This window comes from Bos indicus x Bos taurus, chromosome 5, assembly GCF_003369695.1.
Source record: "Bos indicus x Bos taurus breed Angus x Brahman F1 hybrid chromosome 5, Bos_hybrid_MaternalHap_v2.0, whole genome shotgun sequence".
Classification (NCBI taxonomy): Eukaryota; Metazoa; Chordata; class Mammalia; order Artiodactyla; family Bovidae; genus Bos; species Bos indicus x Bos taurus.
Window position 1 is genome coordinate 101,963,533 of NC_040080.1, and position 17,760 is coordinate 101,981,292.

General features: G+C 38.0%; 1 protein-coding gene across 3 annotated transcripts in view; it reads left to right on the forward strand.

Annotated features, from left to right (window-relative positions):
* Positions 1 to 15,757, forward strand: part of KITLG (KIT ligand) — a 105,705-nt gene extending 89,948 nt beyond the window's left edge. For all 3 annotated transcript variants that reach the window (XM_027543200.1, XM_027543199.1, XM_027543201.1), the window contains 4 exons: positions 471 to 580; positions 1,525 to 1,592; positions 2,583 to 2,659; positions 11,434 to 15,757. In XM_027543200.1, coding sequence (XP_027399001.1) covers positions 471 to 580; positions 1,525 to 1,592; positions 2,583 to 2,622 — 218 coding nt within the window. In that variant the 3' untranslated portion in view covers positions 2,623 to 2,659; positions 11,434 to 15,757. The remainder of the gene's footprint in view (positions 1 to 470; positions 581 to 1,524; positions 1,593 to 2,582; positions 2,660 to 11,433) is intronic.
* The last annotated feature ends 2,003 nt before the right edge of the window (positions 15,758 to 17,760 follow it).

Here is a 17,760-nt window from a genome sequence, read left to right on the forward strand (position 1 = left end):
TGAAAATACCCTAAGCATAATGTGCAGATATTAACTTAAAATTTGAGGCAGGCCAGACATAGCTTGATTCATCGAGACCTTGATCGGGATGCAGAATGTCTTTAACTTTTCTTGGCAAGAGGTGATGTGTAAAAAAGTGAAAAGGTATTAGAAGATAAAGGCATAGAAGATGGATTTGCTTGATTAGATAGAAATCATTTTCAGGCAGATATTATCTGCGTTCCATATGGGTCCACATTAACCAAGTCAGACAGCCTTCTGTCTGTGGGGTTTCTTTTTCACCTTATATCTGTCAGAAACAACATGAACTTGTATTGAAAGTGGAAAAATCAGCATGTTAAATACTTTAAACAGATGATAGGTCCAGAGTATATTTCGGAAACAGTTGGGAACAACCACAGCATTAAGAGCAAAACCTCTGGCATGGGTATGGGTATGTGGTGTTCACCACTGTACTGTTTAAATTACAGGGAAGGCCTCAAATTCCATTGAAGATTCCAGCCTACAATGGGCAGCCGTAGCATTGCCAGCATTCTTTTCTCTTGTGATCGGGTTTGCTTTTGGGGCCTTTTACTGGAAGGTAAGTGCTGTTATTTTTTTTTTTCCCCCTTAATCAAAAACTTTACATATTTATTTGCTCATACCACATTACATAAATGATTAACAAACTGCCCTTTTCTAAGAAAGGATCCTACCAAGAAAACAGTAACACAGGATATGTCTTAACTTATAGCCTCCACAGAATATAAACCTTAGAAAGGTTCCCCCATTCCTCCTCATGTTTTGAAGACCACTCCTGTAACTGAGAATGCATACTTAAGAAAATGAAAACTGGTTTTATTAGTCTGCTGCTGCTGCTGCTGCTAAGTCGCTTCAGTCGTGTCCGACTCTGTGCGACCCCATAGACAGCAGCCCACCCGGCTCCACCGTTCCTGGAATTCTCCAGGCAAGAACACTGGAGTGGGTTGCTAGCACCTTCTCCAATGCACGAAAGTGAAAAGTGAAAGTGAAGTCACTCAGTCGTGTCCGACTCTTCGCGACCCCATGGACTGCAGCCCACCAGGCTCCTCCATCCATGGGATTTTCCAGGCAAGAGTACTGGAGTGGGGTGCCATGGCCTTCTCCTTATTAGTCTGAACTAAATATAAAAAGGAATAAATATATGATGTGGTTAAAATTAGCTAGAAATGCCATTTGTATGATGTGCTATTTTGGATTTCTACTCTTATGCTCTCTTCTCATTGAAACCTGTCTGAAATTTTTAAATGTGCTAAATGATTGCAAGTCAGCTTTTTGAAATGTCTTTTTAATTTGATTACTATTTAAATCTTTCAGTTTCTTTACTACTCTTTCATCTCCAACATCCTAAAACTTTTGAGTGATAATACCATGCATTTTTCATAATTTCTTACTGCAAAAGTATTTTCATAGACTGCCTGCTGATGAAAACATAGAAGTGGAGATTATTTACCTCTTAAATAGGACATGATAATTTTACAATACATATCATTGTTCTTTTCCCAGAAGAAACAACCAAATCTTACAAGGACAGTTGAAAACAGACAGATTAATGAAGAGGATAATGAAATAAGGTATTTCATTTTACTGAATATGTTCATCAGTAAGGTTGACCTCGCCACTTCACATACCATGCATGTGCTCATAACATCTTTTAAGAAGTGTTTCACCCTCATGATGGTAGCTCCTAACCAGTGTCTTCCAGCTTTTAGCTCCATTTCTGATCTCCCATTCTCTCTTCAGTCCCACATCTCCACTTACCTGTGAAATACCTTCACAGAATTGTCTTCCTGACCCTTCTTAGGGTATGCTCTCTCTTTTCTATAAGCAGCAGAATCTTGCTCATCATGTTCCTGGTCATGGAGCTCAGGAGGCACATTTACCCTCCTCTTTTACACACTATAGCCGAGACATGCTGAGCTCCTTCTTTAGCAGCAGTCATTATTTTCATCTTGTCTGAGTTGCTGCCACAGAACCTTCCTCGGCCCTTCTAAATTCCACCTTTGTCTCCTTCTGTAAACCCCATTCTTGATACCACCTCCTAGTCAAGATATTTTCAGTGTTTTTTATCTTTCACACTTCATATATTAGACCTCACTCTGGCTTTTGGAGCCTTTAACTTATCTCAACTTACTCAGTATTTTTTTAAAGCCAGATACAAAATTTAAGATACCTTTCCACTTATGATAATTGACTTCTGATCACTATTTTACTCCTACCACATACTGCCCAGGACCAATACTTTGACTTTACATTCAGTTATGGTTTTTCCATTTGGCATGTTATTTTTTCTTATATCATGTTGCATGTGTACACATTCACATATTAAGCACATATAAGCATTTTCTGTATATGTATCATATGCATAGAGAATTTTTTAACTACTTGAGACTGTGTTGAAGTCCTCTCTATAGTAATATTACGAAAGTAAACTTTCCACCCAATTTTGCAAGCTTTTTGCTCCTGTATTTATAGAAAAGTAAAAACTGCCCTTTACAATACCCAGATCATGGTATACTTCAGAATCTATCTTAAAGCAAATAAGCATGTTTCTTGGTTTTCAGTATGTTGCAAGAGAAAGAGAGAGAGTTTCAAGAAGTGTAATTGTGGCTTCTATCAACACTGTTACTTTCGTACATTGGTAAGTTTTCAGAAATCAAGCTAAAAGATATAACAGGAACTACACAGCATCCTAGATGCCAGAATTTATTGTCTTCTATCAAGCTGATGTCAGTATGTCAGCTGAAACTGTTACATTGAATTGTGCATTCTCAAATTTTGAAAGACAAGCAGTGTTATTCCAGATTAGTGGATTCATCTTGTAGAGGAGTTATACAAAACATTAACAGTTGAGTGCTTCCTTTTTTTTTTTTTTTTTGGCCACACCATACGGCTTGTGGGATATTAGGTCGCTAACCAGAGATTGAACCCACATCCTCAGAAGTGAAGGTGCAGAGTCCTAACCACTGGGCTGCCAGGGAATTCCTGAGTGCTTTTATTTTTGAGGCCAGAAAATAAGAGGGATAGAGCAAAGTAGGATTAAAATAAAATAGAAGAAGAATAAATAAAACCAATTTCAATTACGTGTGATTACTATAACATGATAGGAGAAGTATCTCATTTGTTAAATGCTCAATCAAGTGAAAACCAAAAACATTTCCCTGCTATTTTAAGGAAAAGGAGTAAAGGTCAAAATCCCTTATAGTCAGGAGAGGGAAAGTGTCAAGGTAAGGGGCCACCTGCCACATGACTGGTCCTTATTGTGCCTCATCACAGTCCAGAATCCCAGATGCACTGAATACAAGCCAGGGATAGATACCGTAGTTGTGTGGGTCTGTGGAGGGCTCAGGGAGAAGGGAGACCAGGAGAACATGACTAGAGGGCGCTGTTTTTTACGTCTCCTCTCCCCTCTCCTGTCTTAGCTTCCAAAAAAGTTGCAGATGTGGTGCGGGGAGCACCCCGAATGGCATTAACCTGATCCACCATCATGCATGCTCTTCCCATTGTACTGCTGCCAACTGGCTATCAATTCTGTTCTGCCCATTAACTCCCATGTATTCCAGTGGGGTATGAGTGTTTTTTCATTTTTCTAAATCTTCCGTTCTTCCCCTGCACCCCCTCGTGGCTGGAGGATCATTTATTTGCCCAGATTATTACAGACACGGTCTCTGGGGAGCTTTGCCCTTTACTTTCATGTCACTGTCCTTCCAGCTCTCCCTTCTGTCCCAGATTCAGAGATTTCTCTCTACAGTGAATCTTCTGCAGGGAAACTGGGTCACAGAGTCTCTTGTCTCCTCCAGGAAATCACTTTTTATCAAACGCCATTTTTTAGCAACCCAAAATAACATCATATAATAATAGTAATTATGTCGCATATGTCTCTCACACTTTAACCCTGCTATTATGCAGACTTCATTTTTACCTTGAATCATGCCCTTGATCACCATGTCTGGGGCATGAATAGCACCCTCTCTTTTTTCTGCTCCCATCCTAGCCCTCTCTAGACTCTGTTTCCTATCAAATACTGTAAAGGAACACTTGACTCTCTTTATTTTCAGGCCCAGTATTCCCTAAGCTGAAATCATTGTTATTCCTAAAAACTTAACTTTTCTGCCCTTGAATCCCAGTACAAACCTACTGCTTCTTCCCTATCTGCCGTTTCAGTTCCCTTAAGCCAGACATCCACCGAGCACACATTAAGTGGTTAATTGAACCTTCAAGGTTCAAGTAATGTCCTCTGTAATTTGCTTTTGGATGGCATCACTGGGATCCTGTTTTGGCATACAGGTCATGTGGTGTTTAATTGTGGTACTTGTCCTGTGACATTTGGAGAATGGATTTTGATGGAAAAGCCCAGGGCACTGGCCTAAGAGGGGAAAAAATGATGGCATTTTAAAGGCTGTAGTCAAGCAACTAACACATGTCTACCAGAGGACACGCAAGGGCAGGAACCAAGGCTGTCTGGTTCTTGCTGTATCTCCTCACGAGCACCCCACTTGTTGCCTAAGCATTGTAGGCACTTAGTCAATGTCTATTGAATAAGTGATTGAGGCAATAAACAAACCCTAAATGAAAAGCTTACTAAGTGGTAAGGAATATAGTTCTTGTGAAATGACCTTTTTTAAAAGGTTTTTTGTTTTATAAGATAAGTATGTTTTAGAGATCTGCTGTACAAGATAATGCTTAGAGTTTAAAACAATCTATATTGTGTATTTAAAAATGTGTTCAGAGGGTGGATCTTGTGTTGTGTTCTTACTGCAATAAGGTAAGATGAACAATCTTTTAAAAAGTGCAGTAAGGTTTATTTTTATCTTATATGTGTATGTTTAAGTTGCTGATTTTGGTCAGGACAGCAAAGTGTGTACAGCAAGGGGAAGATGGTCATATAGGAAACAGTTAACTTATTTTCTTAGAATCTGAGATATTACTCATATAATTAAATGAATGAAAATGAAGCAGGTTAAAGAAGCCCCAGATTGTTTAGGAATAAACTCATCACATAATAATTGAGGAGTTGGTGTGAAATAGATGACCTTACTGGAGAAGGCAATGGCAGCCCACTCCAGTACTCTTGCCTGGAAAATCCCATGGACGGAGGAGCCTGGTAGGCTGCAGTCCATGGGGTAGCTAGGAGTCGGACACAACTGAGCGACTTCACTTTCACTTTTCACTTTCATGCATTGGAGAAGGAAATGTCAACCCACTCCAGTGTTCTTGTCTGGAGAATCCCAGGGACGGGGGAGCCTGGTGGGCTGCCGTCTATGGGGTCGCACAGAGTCGGACACGACTGAAGCAACTTAGCAGCAGATGACCTTACTCATCATCATCTTGGCAAAGCTCTCTCAAGGCTCAGGTCAGAAACCATCCCCTCTGAAAAGCTGACTTTCCAAATGAAAGTAATCTCTATGATTTCCCAGGTGGCTCAGTGGTAAAGAAATCCACGTGCCGATGTAGTAGACACAGGAGGTGTAGGTTCAATCCCTGGGCCAGGAAGATCCTCTGGAGGAGGAAATGACAGCCCACTCCAGTATTCTTGCCTGGCAAATCCCAGGGACTGAGGAGCCTGGCAGGCTACAGTCCTTGGGGTTGCAAAAAGTGGGACCCGACTGAGCATGCACACACAATTATATTTCATATTACATTTCATACCATACTAATAAATTAGGAAGGCATCACATTTACTTACATACACTTTTTGTGTCCTCTTGTAAACCATAAGCTCTGAGAGGACAGGACTCATTTCTGAATTTCTTTATGGAATCCCAGTAAGCTATATAGTTTATACTAAGCACAGGCAAGTGATGATGACTGTATCTGTTGAATAAATGAAGAGATGAATGACTACATCAAAGAACTGCAATAATGTGAGAATAAATTTTATGTAGTAAAAACACATGTGTGTGGGTAGAAGTAATTAACAATCAAATGTTGAGGGAAAGATAGATATAAAAGGAAGTAAAAAGCAGCTCATTATCATGAATCTGCAAACCCCAAAGTAAAAATGTGAATGTATCATTTGTGACCATTTATTGAGCACCCACTACATAAAGAAAGCTTTGTTCTCTGTAACAATAGAGATTAAAACCTGCCAAGGAAATTTGAATATAATTTGGGGAAAGGGATGTGGTGGAGGGAGAATAGGCTGTGGCATGGTAGGCGAGGAAGTCTTCCAAGAAATAAGAATAACCATAGTAAAAAGTATCAAAATAGAAATGAAATGTGAAGTTGTAATTATATATTTTAAAAATTGGATATAATTTGTATTATAGAAATTTTCTTGGTTAACAAAAAAGGGAAAATATAAGGAATGACTCAGGTTTGTAGCAAAAATTTCTCCCTGAACTAAAACAAATTAAACCAGGACAAATATTGGAACGCTAGAATTGAAAACATATGGAATAGTTAGATCTCCAACCTATAACTGGAAAATGAAGAGGAGGGTTTGATATTTTAAATACAGGGAAGGGATGTAGATAATGAGCCAGAAAGAAAAAGAAGTTGCCTCTAGGAGAAAATATACTAAAGCTGCGATTATTTGACATCAAATGTGAAATTATCTCTGAAAAGTTAAAAATGTATTTAGTCAACTAGCTGATGACAAGTATTCATATGTGACATCCCAGAATTTTTCACTTATTAGGTTGCCTGTAGCACAGTTTAGGAGAGAGAAATAGAGTAGATCATAGTACATATTCCTCTTCATTCTAACCACAAATGTGATACCAACAAGCTCTAGTATAGCAAAACTTACTATAACCTAGTTCTGTCCTCAGATTGCTTATGGCCTACAAAAGGAGATAAGACATATGTATAAATAATCTATTTTTTAAAGCACCAAAGGAGGTGTTGGTTAAAAATCAACAGAAGGAGCTGACAGAAATGTAGTAAAGAATCAAAGGTCAAACCATTGTATATGGTTGTCAAGGATATACCCTCAACATAACTCTAGATAATGAATGATATGGACGGCATCCCTTAGAATTGCACTACCCACATACAGTTGTCTTAGAACTGACTCATTGGAAAAGACCCTGATGCTGGGAACGATTGAAGGCAGGAGGAGAAGGGGATGACAGAGGATGAGACGTTTGGATGGCATCACTGCCTCGATGGACATGAGCAAGCTCTGGGAGTTGGACAGGGAAGCCTGGTATGCTGCAGTCCATCAGGTTGCAAAGAGTTGGACATGACTAAGCGACTGAACTGATAAAATTGTTTTATTTAACAGGGGAGCGAAAGCACTAGGGGAAAAGCTTCACTGTGTAGGTGATGGAGGTGGCATTTGTGTTGAGCTAGGTCTTAAATGATTGGTAAAATTTTACTGGCAGTCGGGAAGGTGCTGCAAATGGAATAAGCTAAATCAGAAGACCAAAAGTACAGACTGTGTTCAAGGGTTTATACAGCTGGAGATCACACATAGAGGGTTTAAATGCTAAGAAAGGATGGACATCAGTGTGAAAGGGTCTGAATTCCAATATATAGGGCGTACACACTATTGAGTCACATAAGGAGTTGTTGGAGGGTTTAGAAAAAATGTGAGTAATACAATCAAAGCAGAGGTTTAGGAAAGTAATCAGATGTTAATGTGGCCGGATGGATGGGAGTGGTGAACTGGAGTCAGGAAGTCCACTTAGGAGTGGATTTTCAAACAGATGTGAGAGAATGACAACTTGAGCTAGGGTCACAGCCATGGAAATAGGAAAGCACAGGCCATTTTGGAGACACAGCAGATAAAGAATCAAGTCCTAGTTCCTGATGGGATGTAAGGCTTGATATTATAGCACTCAGGGATGCATGTGCTCAGTCGAGTCTGATTGTTTGCGGCCCCATGGACTGTAGTCTGCCAGGCCCCTCTGCCCATGAAATTTTCCAGGCAAGAATACTGGAGTAGAGTGCCGTTTCCTTCTTCAGAGGATCTTACTGACCCAGGAATCAAACCCACATCTCCTGCATTGGCACGTGGAGTCTTGATGATTTAGAGCCTATAAGACCAACCAGATGTCAAGCACCATTAGAAAAAAATGGGAGAAAGAGATGTTAGTAATTATTAACCAGTGGCCAAATATGTTGCACTGGAACTTCAGTGAACAGTCAGGGATGGAAATAATAGATTTGGGATTGGGAAGTCATCTACAAAGAATTTTAATTGAGACCTCAGGGGAAGGTTTTGCATAATCATGGCAAAAGCCCAGTTTGGTTGGGGGTAAACAGCATAAGTCTATAGACATTCAGATAGCAGTGTTTGTCGACTTATCCCAGCATAGTAAGTGGAGAAAGTAATTCTTATTATAATTAGGCTGGCGGAGAGATTTATAAAAGAAACACAACTTGGAAGTTTCCAGTGGATCTGAGCTAAGACAGAAGAAGGGAGATCCTAGAATTGGAATAGGGATGAGGGCAAGTTATGTGGAGACATTTAATGTACAGGGCTCAGGAATGGTTGGTTACCAAAGGGCCGGATCTGTGACTCTTTACCACGTATTTCCTAAGGTTTGGTTTTGGAGCTCGCTCTCTGCTGATACATTGTGATGCAGAGGATTGGAAGGAATTAGTCTTAGGTTCAAACCTTGAGCTGCACCTTAACCAGCTGTAGGTTCCTGGATGAATCAGTTGTTTTTGACCCCAGGTTTTTCAAATATAACTGAAAGGATAATAATGCTCACCCTGTTTATTTCATGAGGAGGTTGTAAGAATCCAGGGTATCATTATAAAAATAGTAGTTTTGTTCTATAGGAAACCAGTTGTTGGCTTTTAAATTTTTTTTTTTTTTTTTTTGCTAAATGATCCAAAGGCAAAGTCAGAAGACTTTCTGACTTCTCTCTTGTTTCTCTCTGCTTAAGTTTAGAATTTCAAATTCTTCATAGCTTTCCAAAAAAATATGTATTTTTTTGCCTTTTGTTAGTTCCTTCTGCTTTTCTAACCAAGCTTTATTTTTTAAACTTGGTAATTTGTATTTCTGAAATTTTCTCTTAATGTCTGTTAATTTTTCCTTCAGGATTTAATTCTGCTTTCCTAAATATAATTTTCCTATTTTTCAGAGTTTTGCAAATTGTCATATAATACAGTTTTTAGTATATTATTACATTTTATATATTTATATGTTTAGTAAATTACATTTAGAGAATACACAAAATATTACATTTAGAGATTATATACATCTAGTATATTACTGGAAAAAACACTCATACACTCATAAAGTTTTTAATATAGCCTGTGTATTGATCTCAAACATTTTAAAACCAGTGACCTCTGATTCTTTGGATTGATAAATAAGGACAAAAATAGGTAAAGAGTAGGGGGCTTCTTTGGGGGCTCAGATGATAAATAATCCACCTACAAGGCAGGAGACTCAGGTTCCATCCCTGGGCCGGGAAGATTCCGTGGAGAAGGGAATGGCAACCCACTCCAGTATTCTTGCCTGGAAGATCCCATGAACAGAGGAGCCTGGTGGGCTACACTCCATGGGAGTCCTTCATAGTCAGACACAGCAGAATGACTAACACTGTAACTTTTCACAGGGAAGAAACTAAATGCAAAATACACATTTATTTAGGGGTTGTGACTAAAGATAACATATAAATGCTGCCTATAATTAAAAAAAAAAAGGAAGTGCAAACACTTCAGTTGAGAGTTGAAAAATCCGGGACTTCCCTGGTGGCATAGCACATAAGAATCCACCTGCCAGTGCAGATTCAATCTCTGGTCCAGGAAGACTCCATATGGTATGGAGCAGCTAAGCCCGGGTGCCACAACTCCTGAGCCCACGTGCCTAGAGCCTGTGCTGCTCAACAAAAGAAACCACTGCAATGAGAAGCCCTCTCCCTGCAATGAAGACTAGCCCCCACTCACCACAACTAGAGAAAGCAATGAAGACCCAGCACAACCAAAAATAAATCAATTAATTAAAATAATAATAAAAAGTTGAAAAGTCTGAAAGCTGAGTCTGTAGCTCAGCGGTTTAACCCCAGCACTGAAAAGCTAGAACAGAGTCTGGCTTTCATGATTCAACAAGTACAATAAGCTGCTCTGAGGCCAAATGAACTTCCCCAGAGGCTTTGTCAGAATGTGGTGACAGGATTTCTTTGTTTCTTTTTTGGCACACAGTACTGGCGATCTTGCTGCTGTTCTTTCCTTGGTTGGTAGACGTGATTGCTAGAACCTGGGTAGGCAGTCAAGACCCTGATGCTGCTCAGTGGCTGGGAGGCTGCCATTTATGGGATCCCTGATATATTTCATGCCACTGCACTTCTCCACTCTGACACCGCCACTGTCCCTCATGCCTCACTGCCTGTCTACAACCTTTTCATAGCCTTGTTAGAGAAGTTCACGGCTACACAGATTGATAATTCTCATCACAAACGGAGATCATCTGTGGTGTGCCTGGGGATATGAAAGCCACAGGGCATTCATTCATCCACTCCATGTTCAAGATGTATTTATCAAATATAAGTGGGGCTTCCCTTGTGGCTCAGTGGTAAAGAATCTGCCCACCAATGCAAGAGATGCCAGAGACATGGGTTCAATCCCTAGGTCTGGAAGATCCTCTGGAGGAGGAAATAGCAACCCACTCCAGTATTCTTGCCTGGAAAATTCCATGGACAGAGGAGCCTGGTGAGCTACATACAGTCCGTGGGCTCACCAAGAGTCGGGCATGACTGAGCACGCACAGACCGACCACTCCAGCACTATCCAAGAGTAGAGCATTCCTATGAAACCTTTCTTAAACCAAAACGGCTTAAAGCAAAGAAGCAATCATCTTAGGACATATCTTACTAACAGGATGCACAAAATAAATTGAGGTAAAGCACAGATGCTTATAGACGCAGTTCAAAGATAGAATCTCAGCATAAAGTTACTCTAAGTATAATTCCAGGGAAAGAACTCGGTGGCAGTGCCAACTCTTACTGATGGGGCTGCACACTTACTGATAGGCTTATTGCAAAACAAACCCTGAATGCTTTGTCACTTTTTGCCTTTTTTCATAGAAGCAAAAATCCTCTTGAGATTTCTGTCGTGTGTTGAAAACAGGTACTAATGTAGGTCTTTTGTAAAAGCAAAGTAAAGGGAACTTGGAAAAAGCAGGGGATAACTATGGATTTTGTACCAGGCACTGTAGTTGCTGGAATACAGCAGTGAAAAAGATCAACAAAGCTCCATGTCCTCAGAGGGCTTACATTCTAATGGGAAGACATACTAAGTAAAAAGATCATTTCCGATTTTGTAAAATGTTACTAGAGAGATCAGAGAGTGATCACTAATATCTAGGAAAATATTTGTCAAGTTACTTTAGGCTGTGAAGCATACATTGTAAATCTAGTACTCATTCTGTAGGCACATGAAGTTAGCTACTGAGAATGAAAAGAAGGCAGAAAGCAGATATGCTATATAATTTCTCTCTTTTCCTTTCTTCTCTAGGCGGGTAACAGTTCATGTTTGCTTCATAAATGAAGCAGCTTTAAACAAATTCCTATTCTGTCTGGAGTGACAGACCGCATCTTTATCTGTTCTTGCTACCCATGACTCTCTATGGATGATTGAGAAATTGGAACAAAGTGTTTTACTGTGAAACTGGCACTGAATTAATCATCTATAAAGAAGAACTTGTATGGAGCGGGACTCTATTTTAAGGACCTACAGGGAGTTGTGGTCTCAATTAGAACTTGCAAACTGATATTGGGAGAGAAAGCACGTGTCCCAGATTGCACATACAATTTTGCATGCCTCCAGAAGCATCTAACTGCTGAAAAAACCACATAGCTTTATTTTACAGTGACAACCTGCAGTTCATAGTTATCTTGGTCTGCAAGTAGATTTCAGCCTGGATAGTGGGGGGTGGGGGTCATCATTTGTATCAAAGGGATCTAGAAAATGTTCAAAAAACAAAAACTCAATAGCATCATCCACTGTTCATCTAGAAAGCAGTGGACACAGTGTGGGAGTAGGTGCAGGTCCGCCTCATAGCTGCTGATCAGTGAGGGATGTGGGTCTGAGCTTGGGTCTCTTCCTGACATAGAAGGTGCTCACACGTATACCACGAGACAAATGGACATAGTTGGCTGGCTCTATCCATACAAGCTAGCCAGTACTGAATGACAACATGATGCCTTTGCAGAGAAGAGACTCCTAGAGGGTTGTCACATGAAGAAGCTGTGGACACTGATCAGCAGAAGCATCTGCCGAGGAGGACATCTGGCACCCCTAGTGACGCCGGCATTTGCCCTTGCCCACTCCACAGTGTATAAATTGTGCTTGCAAAATATATTACAAAATGTTTATATTCTAAAACTATTACAGAGTTATGTAAAGGGACTTAGGAGGAATCACTGAATGTATGGAGGCCCCATTTTCAATTTCTGCTGTGGGAGAGAGGAAAAATAAGTTAAGATATTTAGTATCTAAGATTAGAAAACTACACTCACATGCTGATAATGGGTGTTGAAAATTAGGTGACTTGGCTTTTACAAGAATGCAGGGAATCAGGTAACTTTAGTTATTTATACTATAATCACCATTATCTGTTTAAAGGATCCATTTATTTAAAATCAGGCACTCTATATTCATTAAGGTTTATGAATTAAAAATAAAAAGAGAGCTTTATGTAGTTATGCATGTCAGTTTGCTATTAAAATATGCGACAGCGTTTTTGTTATATTAAGTGAATTTGGCAGGAATTCCCAAGATGGACATTGCGTTTTTAAACCAGAACTTGTAAAGACATTAAGTGAATTTCCCTTGCCAGTTTTCTTTTTTTATATAAAAGGAATATCTGACTAAGGTCAAAGAATGATTTCTTATGGTTTATTTTGATGAAGATTCTTTCAATATGTCATGAACATAAAGGAATCCAAAGCTTTCCTTCTAACTTCATCCTTGTGATAACATTATTGCCATATCCTACCACCATGAGATGACCTTCAATGCAGTGACACAGAAGGGCATGAAAAACTGATACTTTTTGACTTTACTAGTCCAAGAATTTCTAGTAGAGTTGGATTTTAGCTTATGTTCACTGCTAATTAGAATACAACTCCAGTAAGTGGCCTTTGCTCTTTTTTATACCAAAGAGCTCAGATGATTTCTATGACCCTTGTCTTCTCTAAAGTGCTGTGGTTCCTCAAATACTAGTCATTTCTCTAAGATACAACCCAGGTGCTTTGGGAAGCTGCATGAATTTATTTAGGCCCTCAAATATCCCATGATACAACTATGATATGTATAATAAAAGAGATCAAGTTAATGGCTGTAAGGACCTGTCTCAGTGTGTGATACTGTTTTGAATAGACATAGATTAACCTGAGTATGTGTAAGTCACGTATAGATTGAGAAGATTGATACTTCTCAATCTAATAGTTTATTTCAGCAATGGTTTCGATTTTCATATGTATGTGAAAATGCTGCTTAATGAGCTTCAGAGTACAATAAATGTACTTTTGTTCTCAAAACTGGTAGCTGGGTTTTTAACACTCAAGGACATGGTCCTAAATCAATAGAGTTAAATAAACAAATTCAGCAAGTTATGAAATCTGGCATGGTAGGGTGTGGGGAGATGTATTCTGCCTAATTAAATGTATTGGTTCATTGACAGTTGTATGGATACCAATATTTTAAAACACTAAAATTCAATAAAATACACGAACAATAGAAAAATGCTGAACATTACTTTGGATGGTAGTTGCTTGGGAATTAACTGTCATATCTGCTTGGAGATTAACGTATATAGCTTTGCTTTATTTTATCCAGTATGTGTTCTGAATAGCCTTCATAAATCATGGAAAACTCATAACTGATATCTTAAACAGTGAAATCACCCTATAAATTGGTGCCATGTATCTGATAGTCTTCTTTTGTAATGTTTTAAAATTGTCTTTTAAAATAATTTCAGAAGTCTTCAGATTCTAAATTATACTAAAAGCTTTGTACCTCTTTGGTAGAACCCAAATCTATACAGAAACTGGCTCTGTGATCAATGATGCCTGCCCAGTGATATCGAAGTGTTGCTGGATTTTGTATTGTAATCTGTTGTGCTTACCACACTGCCACTTTTTAATGAGTCAGAGACGTTGATTTTTTCAACACTTTAATAGAACAATACCCTCTTTAAAAAGGACTAAGTATGTGAAAACGACAATTTATGATAAAGTATGTTCACAATGAAACATTTGCTTTTAGTAAGAATTAAAGTACTTTGGAGAAACTTTGTGGCATATTTTGATATTCCAATTCAAATGAAAATTTAAATTAATAGAAAAATCCATTCAGAATTCATAGATAGTTCTTCATGTTTTTCTGCAGCTAGTTTCTGGTTTCAAAATGTAAGTATGGGGCTTTTAGCCATTGCCTACCTATTCTGACTTAACTAAAAAATACACTTTTCAAAAAGGCAGTTTGACATAGTGGGATGGATATTAGGAAAAATTGTCAGGACCTTCCACTTTGCTGTTAACCTGTATTGATAAATCACTGCCCTTCTTTGGATCTCAGTTTTTTATTTATCTGTGTGGTGAAGTCAGGTCATACCATAGACATGAGAGAAACCTATTGATATGTGAATGACAAAGATGATAGATAAGAGCTGAAGCTATTGCATACAGAATATCCAACTATGATCTCTGTGAATAAGCAATTTGAACATAAAAAGCTATGGCTGTTCTTGTTTGTAATGTAAATATGGTCCATTCTTAAAGTGAAATTCAGTCTACTGTAGGTTGAATTGGATAACCATTTACACAAGAGATGGCTTTTTCCTTTGCTTAAATAAACATTTTTGGATTACTTCTGAAGAATGAAAACCAAGAGTATATTTTATCCAGGAAAATATACTATAAGATGTGTGTAGCATTTGGAAGTGCACCAAATTAAGCATTTAAATCTCTCATTTTCTTAAAAGCTAAGGGCAGAAAATGTAAGATGTTCATAAAGTTTTTAACTGCCAAAAGATACTTTAGAATCCATTTGGAGATGGGTAAACCATAAATTAAATTTTAAAACTGGAAAATGGGATAAGAATTTTAAAGAAAGCCAGCTTGTTTTGAAACAGTATTATTTTGAAATTGGCATTAAAATACAAATATTCAGATTGAAATTCCAACCACTTTATTTGTTATAATGTTGCTGGAAATGCCCTTTGTGAAGATAAAATAATGGTACTTTCATTTCCTAAAAAGGTATTGTTTTAGAAATAATCCATATTATAATGGATATTCATGATCCTAAAAATGTTTCCTAAGCATTGTAAATTTATGTATAAGTGCCATCTACAATTACATCTTAATTGTATTTTTTTAAATAACATTGTTTAAACTAAAAACCATAGTATTTTCAGTTGCTTAATTTCTGAGCTGTGACTCAATAAAAGTTTCCAATCAAAACATCCTATTCTCCTATATTCTAAGGATTAATGTGTGATTATAGTGTCCACTTGCCACTGTTTTTTTTTTAAATCAATGGACTTAAAGTATTCAGACATTTAGATGGATGTATAGATATATTGCTAGTTCAGTCATAGATTGGAGTTTGCATATTGTAATGTAAATGTCTTTCAACACTATTCTATAGTTTTATTATGACTGAAGTTTAATTAAATAAAAAAAGTTGTAAAATGTGATGTGTATGTGTATGTACTGTATGTGTACTTTTTAAAATAGGTATATGTTCTGACCCTTTTTTATACAGGTTTGAATTTGAAATTACATTATATATACATATACTTTATTGTTATAAATAAAGAATTTTATGCACCAAAAGTTGTCCTGTGATTTGATATCTTAAGGTTATCACACATGTTCATAATGTAGTTGATTGAGCATTTAAGCTAATCTCAATTTTTTTCTGTGGAAACATCAATCTGGATTTTGCTGTGATATGCACACAAGGAGATAAGAAATCAGTTTATTCCACAAAATAATGCCATTTGCAGCAACATGGATAGATCTAGAGATTGTCATACTAGTGAAGTCAGACAGAGAAAGAGGAATATCATATGACATCTCTTGTATGTGGAATGTAAAAAGAAATGATACAAATGAACTCACAAAACAGAAAGAGACTCACAGACTTAGAGAAGGAACTTACAGCTGCCAGTGGGGAAGGGATAGTTAAGGAGTTTGGAATCAACATATGCACACTGGTTTAGGCAATAAATAATCATCCTGCTTATAAACCCTTAGTTGGTACTGGACTCTTGAGAACATCCTCCAGCTTTATGACACAACACTTCACCCACCATTTCTTTTCAATTTTTCTGCTGATTTTCTCTGTACTCACATATTATGAACTTCCATCAATATAAGCCTAGATCATAATAGCCTTGTAATTGATCACAGTTCTCAATTACTGAGCACTTTTTCAATCAGTTCCTCTGTTAGAGTGAATACTATGGAGACGATGGATAATATTTTTCTCTGGTTAAAACACTGAAATGGCTTCTTATTATTTTTAGGAGAGAACCCAAACTCAACATAGTTTTCAAGGCCCTCCTTGACCCACCTCATTATTTTTCTTGGGGGAGAGAGGGGGTGGGGACGTTTGCTAATAGTTTGTTTTCCCCTTTAAGTTATCAATTATACAACGACTAGGACTGAATATTTATATCACTTCATTCTCCAAATTTGCACTTTTCCTTGTGGCTCAGCTGATAAAGAATCCATCTGCAGTGCCGGAGACCTGGGTTCGATCCCTGGGTTGGGAAGATCCCTGGAGAAGGAAAACGCTACCCGCTCCTGTAGTCTGGCCTGGAGAATTCCATGGACTGTACAGTCCATGGGCTGGCAAAGAATTGGACACGACCGAGCAGCTTTCACTCATTCTCATTCTCCAAATTTAATGCAAATAAAGTATGGAATTGAAACAAATTTTATCTGAATTAGATATTACCTATTGCAGTGTTCAATAAGTTATTTTCTGTAACTTTTTGTGGACAATTTGAAATATATGCAAAAGTAGACAGAGCAGTGTAATGAAACTCCACATAAACATAACCTAACTTCAACCTTACTCAACTTGTGAATGATCTTATTTTATCTAAGTCTCCTATTTATTCCTCTTATCCACTCCCCCTTTCATATTATTTTTAGGCTGATACCTACAAATAGTTGATCAGTAATTATATATGCATCTCTAAATTATGACTTTTAAAACATCATCCTAATACCCTTGTCACACCTAGGAGAAAGTAATAATTCTTTAATACCAAAGACCCAAGAGACTTTCCTAGTGGTCCAGTGGTTAAGAATCTGCTTTGCATTGCAGGGGACATGGGTTCAAATCCAGGTCGGGGAACTAAGATCCCACATGATATGGAGCAACCAAGTCCACACACCGCAACTACTGAGCCCATGTGCCACAGCTGGAGAGTCTGCACCACAATGAAAGATCCTGTGTGACACAATGAAAAGCCCATGTGCCACAGCTAAGACCCACTTCAGCCAAATAAATATTAAGAAAAGACTCAATAAGTATTCATATTTTGATTTTCTCACATCATCATGCATTGTAGTATTTCAGTATAAAATAAAGGTAAAATTCTCCCTCCAACATTAGTTAGTTCCTCCAGAAGAAAACACTTATCTCTTGTTAGCCATCAGAAATACTGTGTATATACATTTATATGCAATACTATATTCTCTAACCTTACCCCCTACCATAGCCCGGAAATTATATCTGGACATAGAAATGGTAATAGAACATGTGCCCTTTGGAATTCCAGTCCATACTTAGCAAAATCCAATGTACTTTTAGAAATTT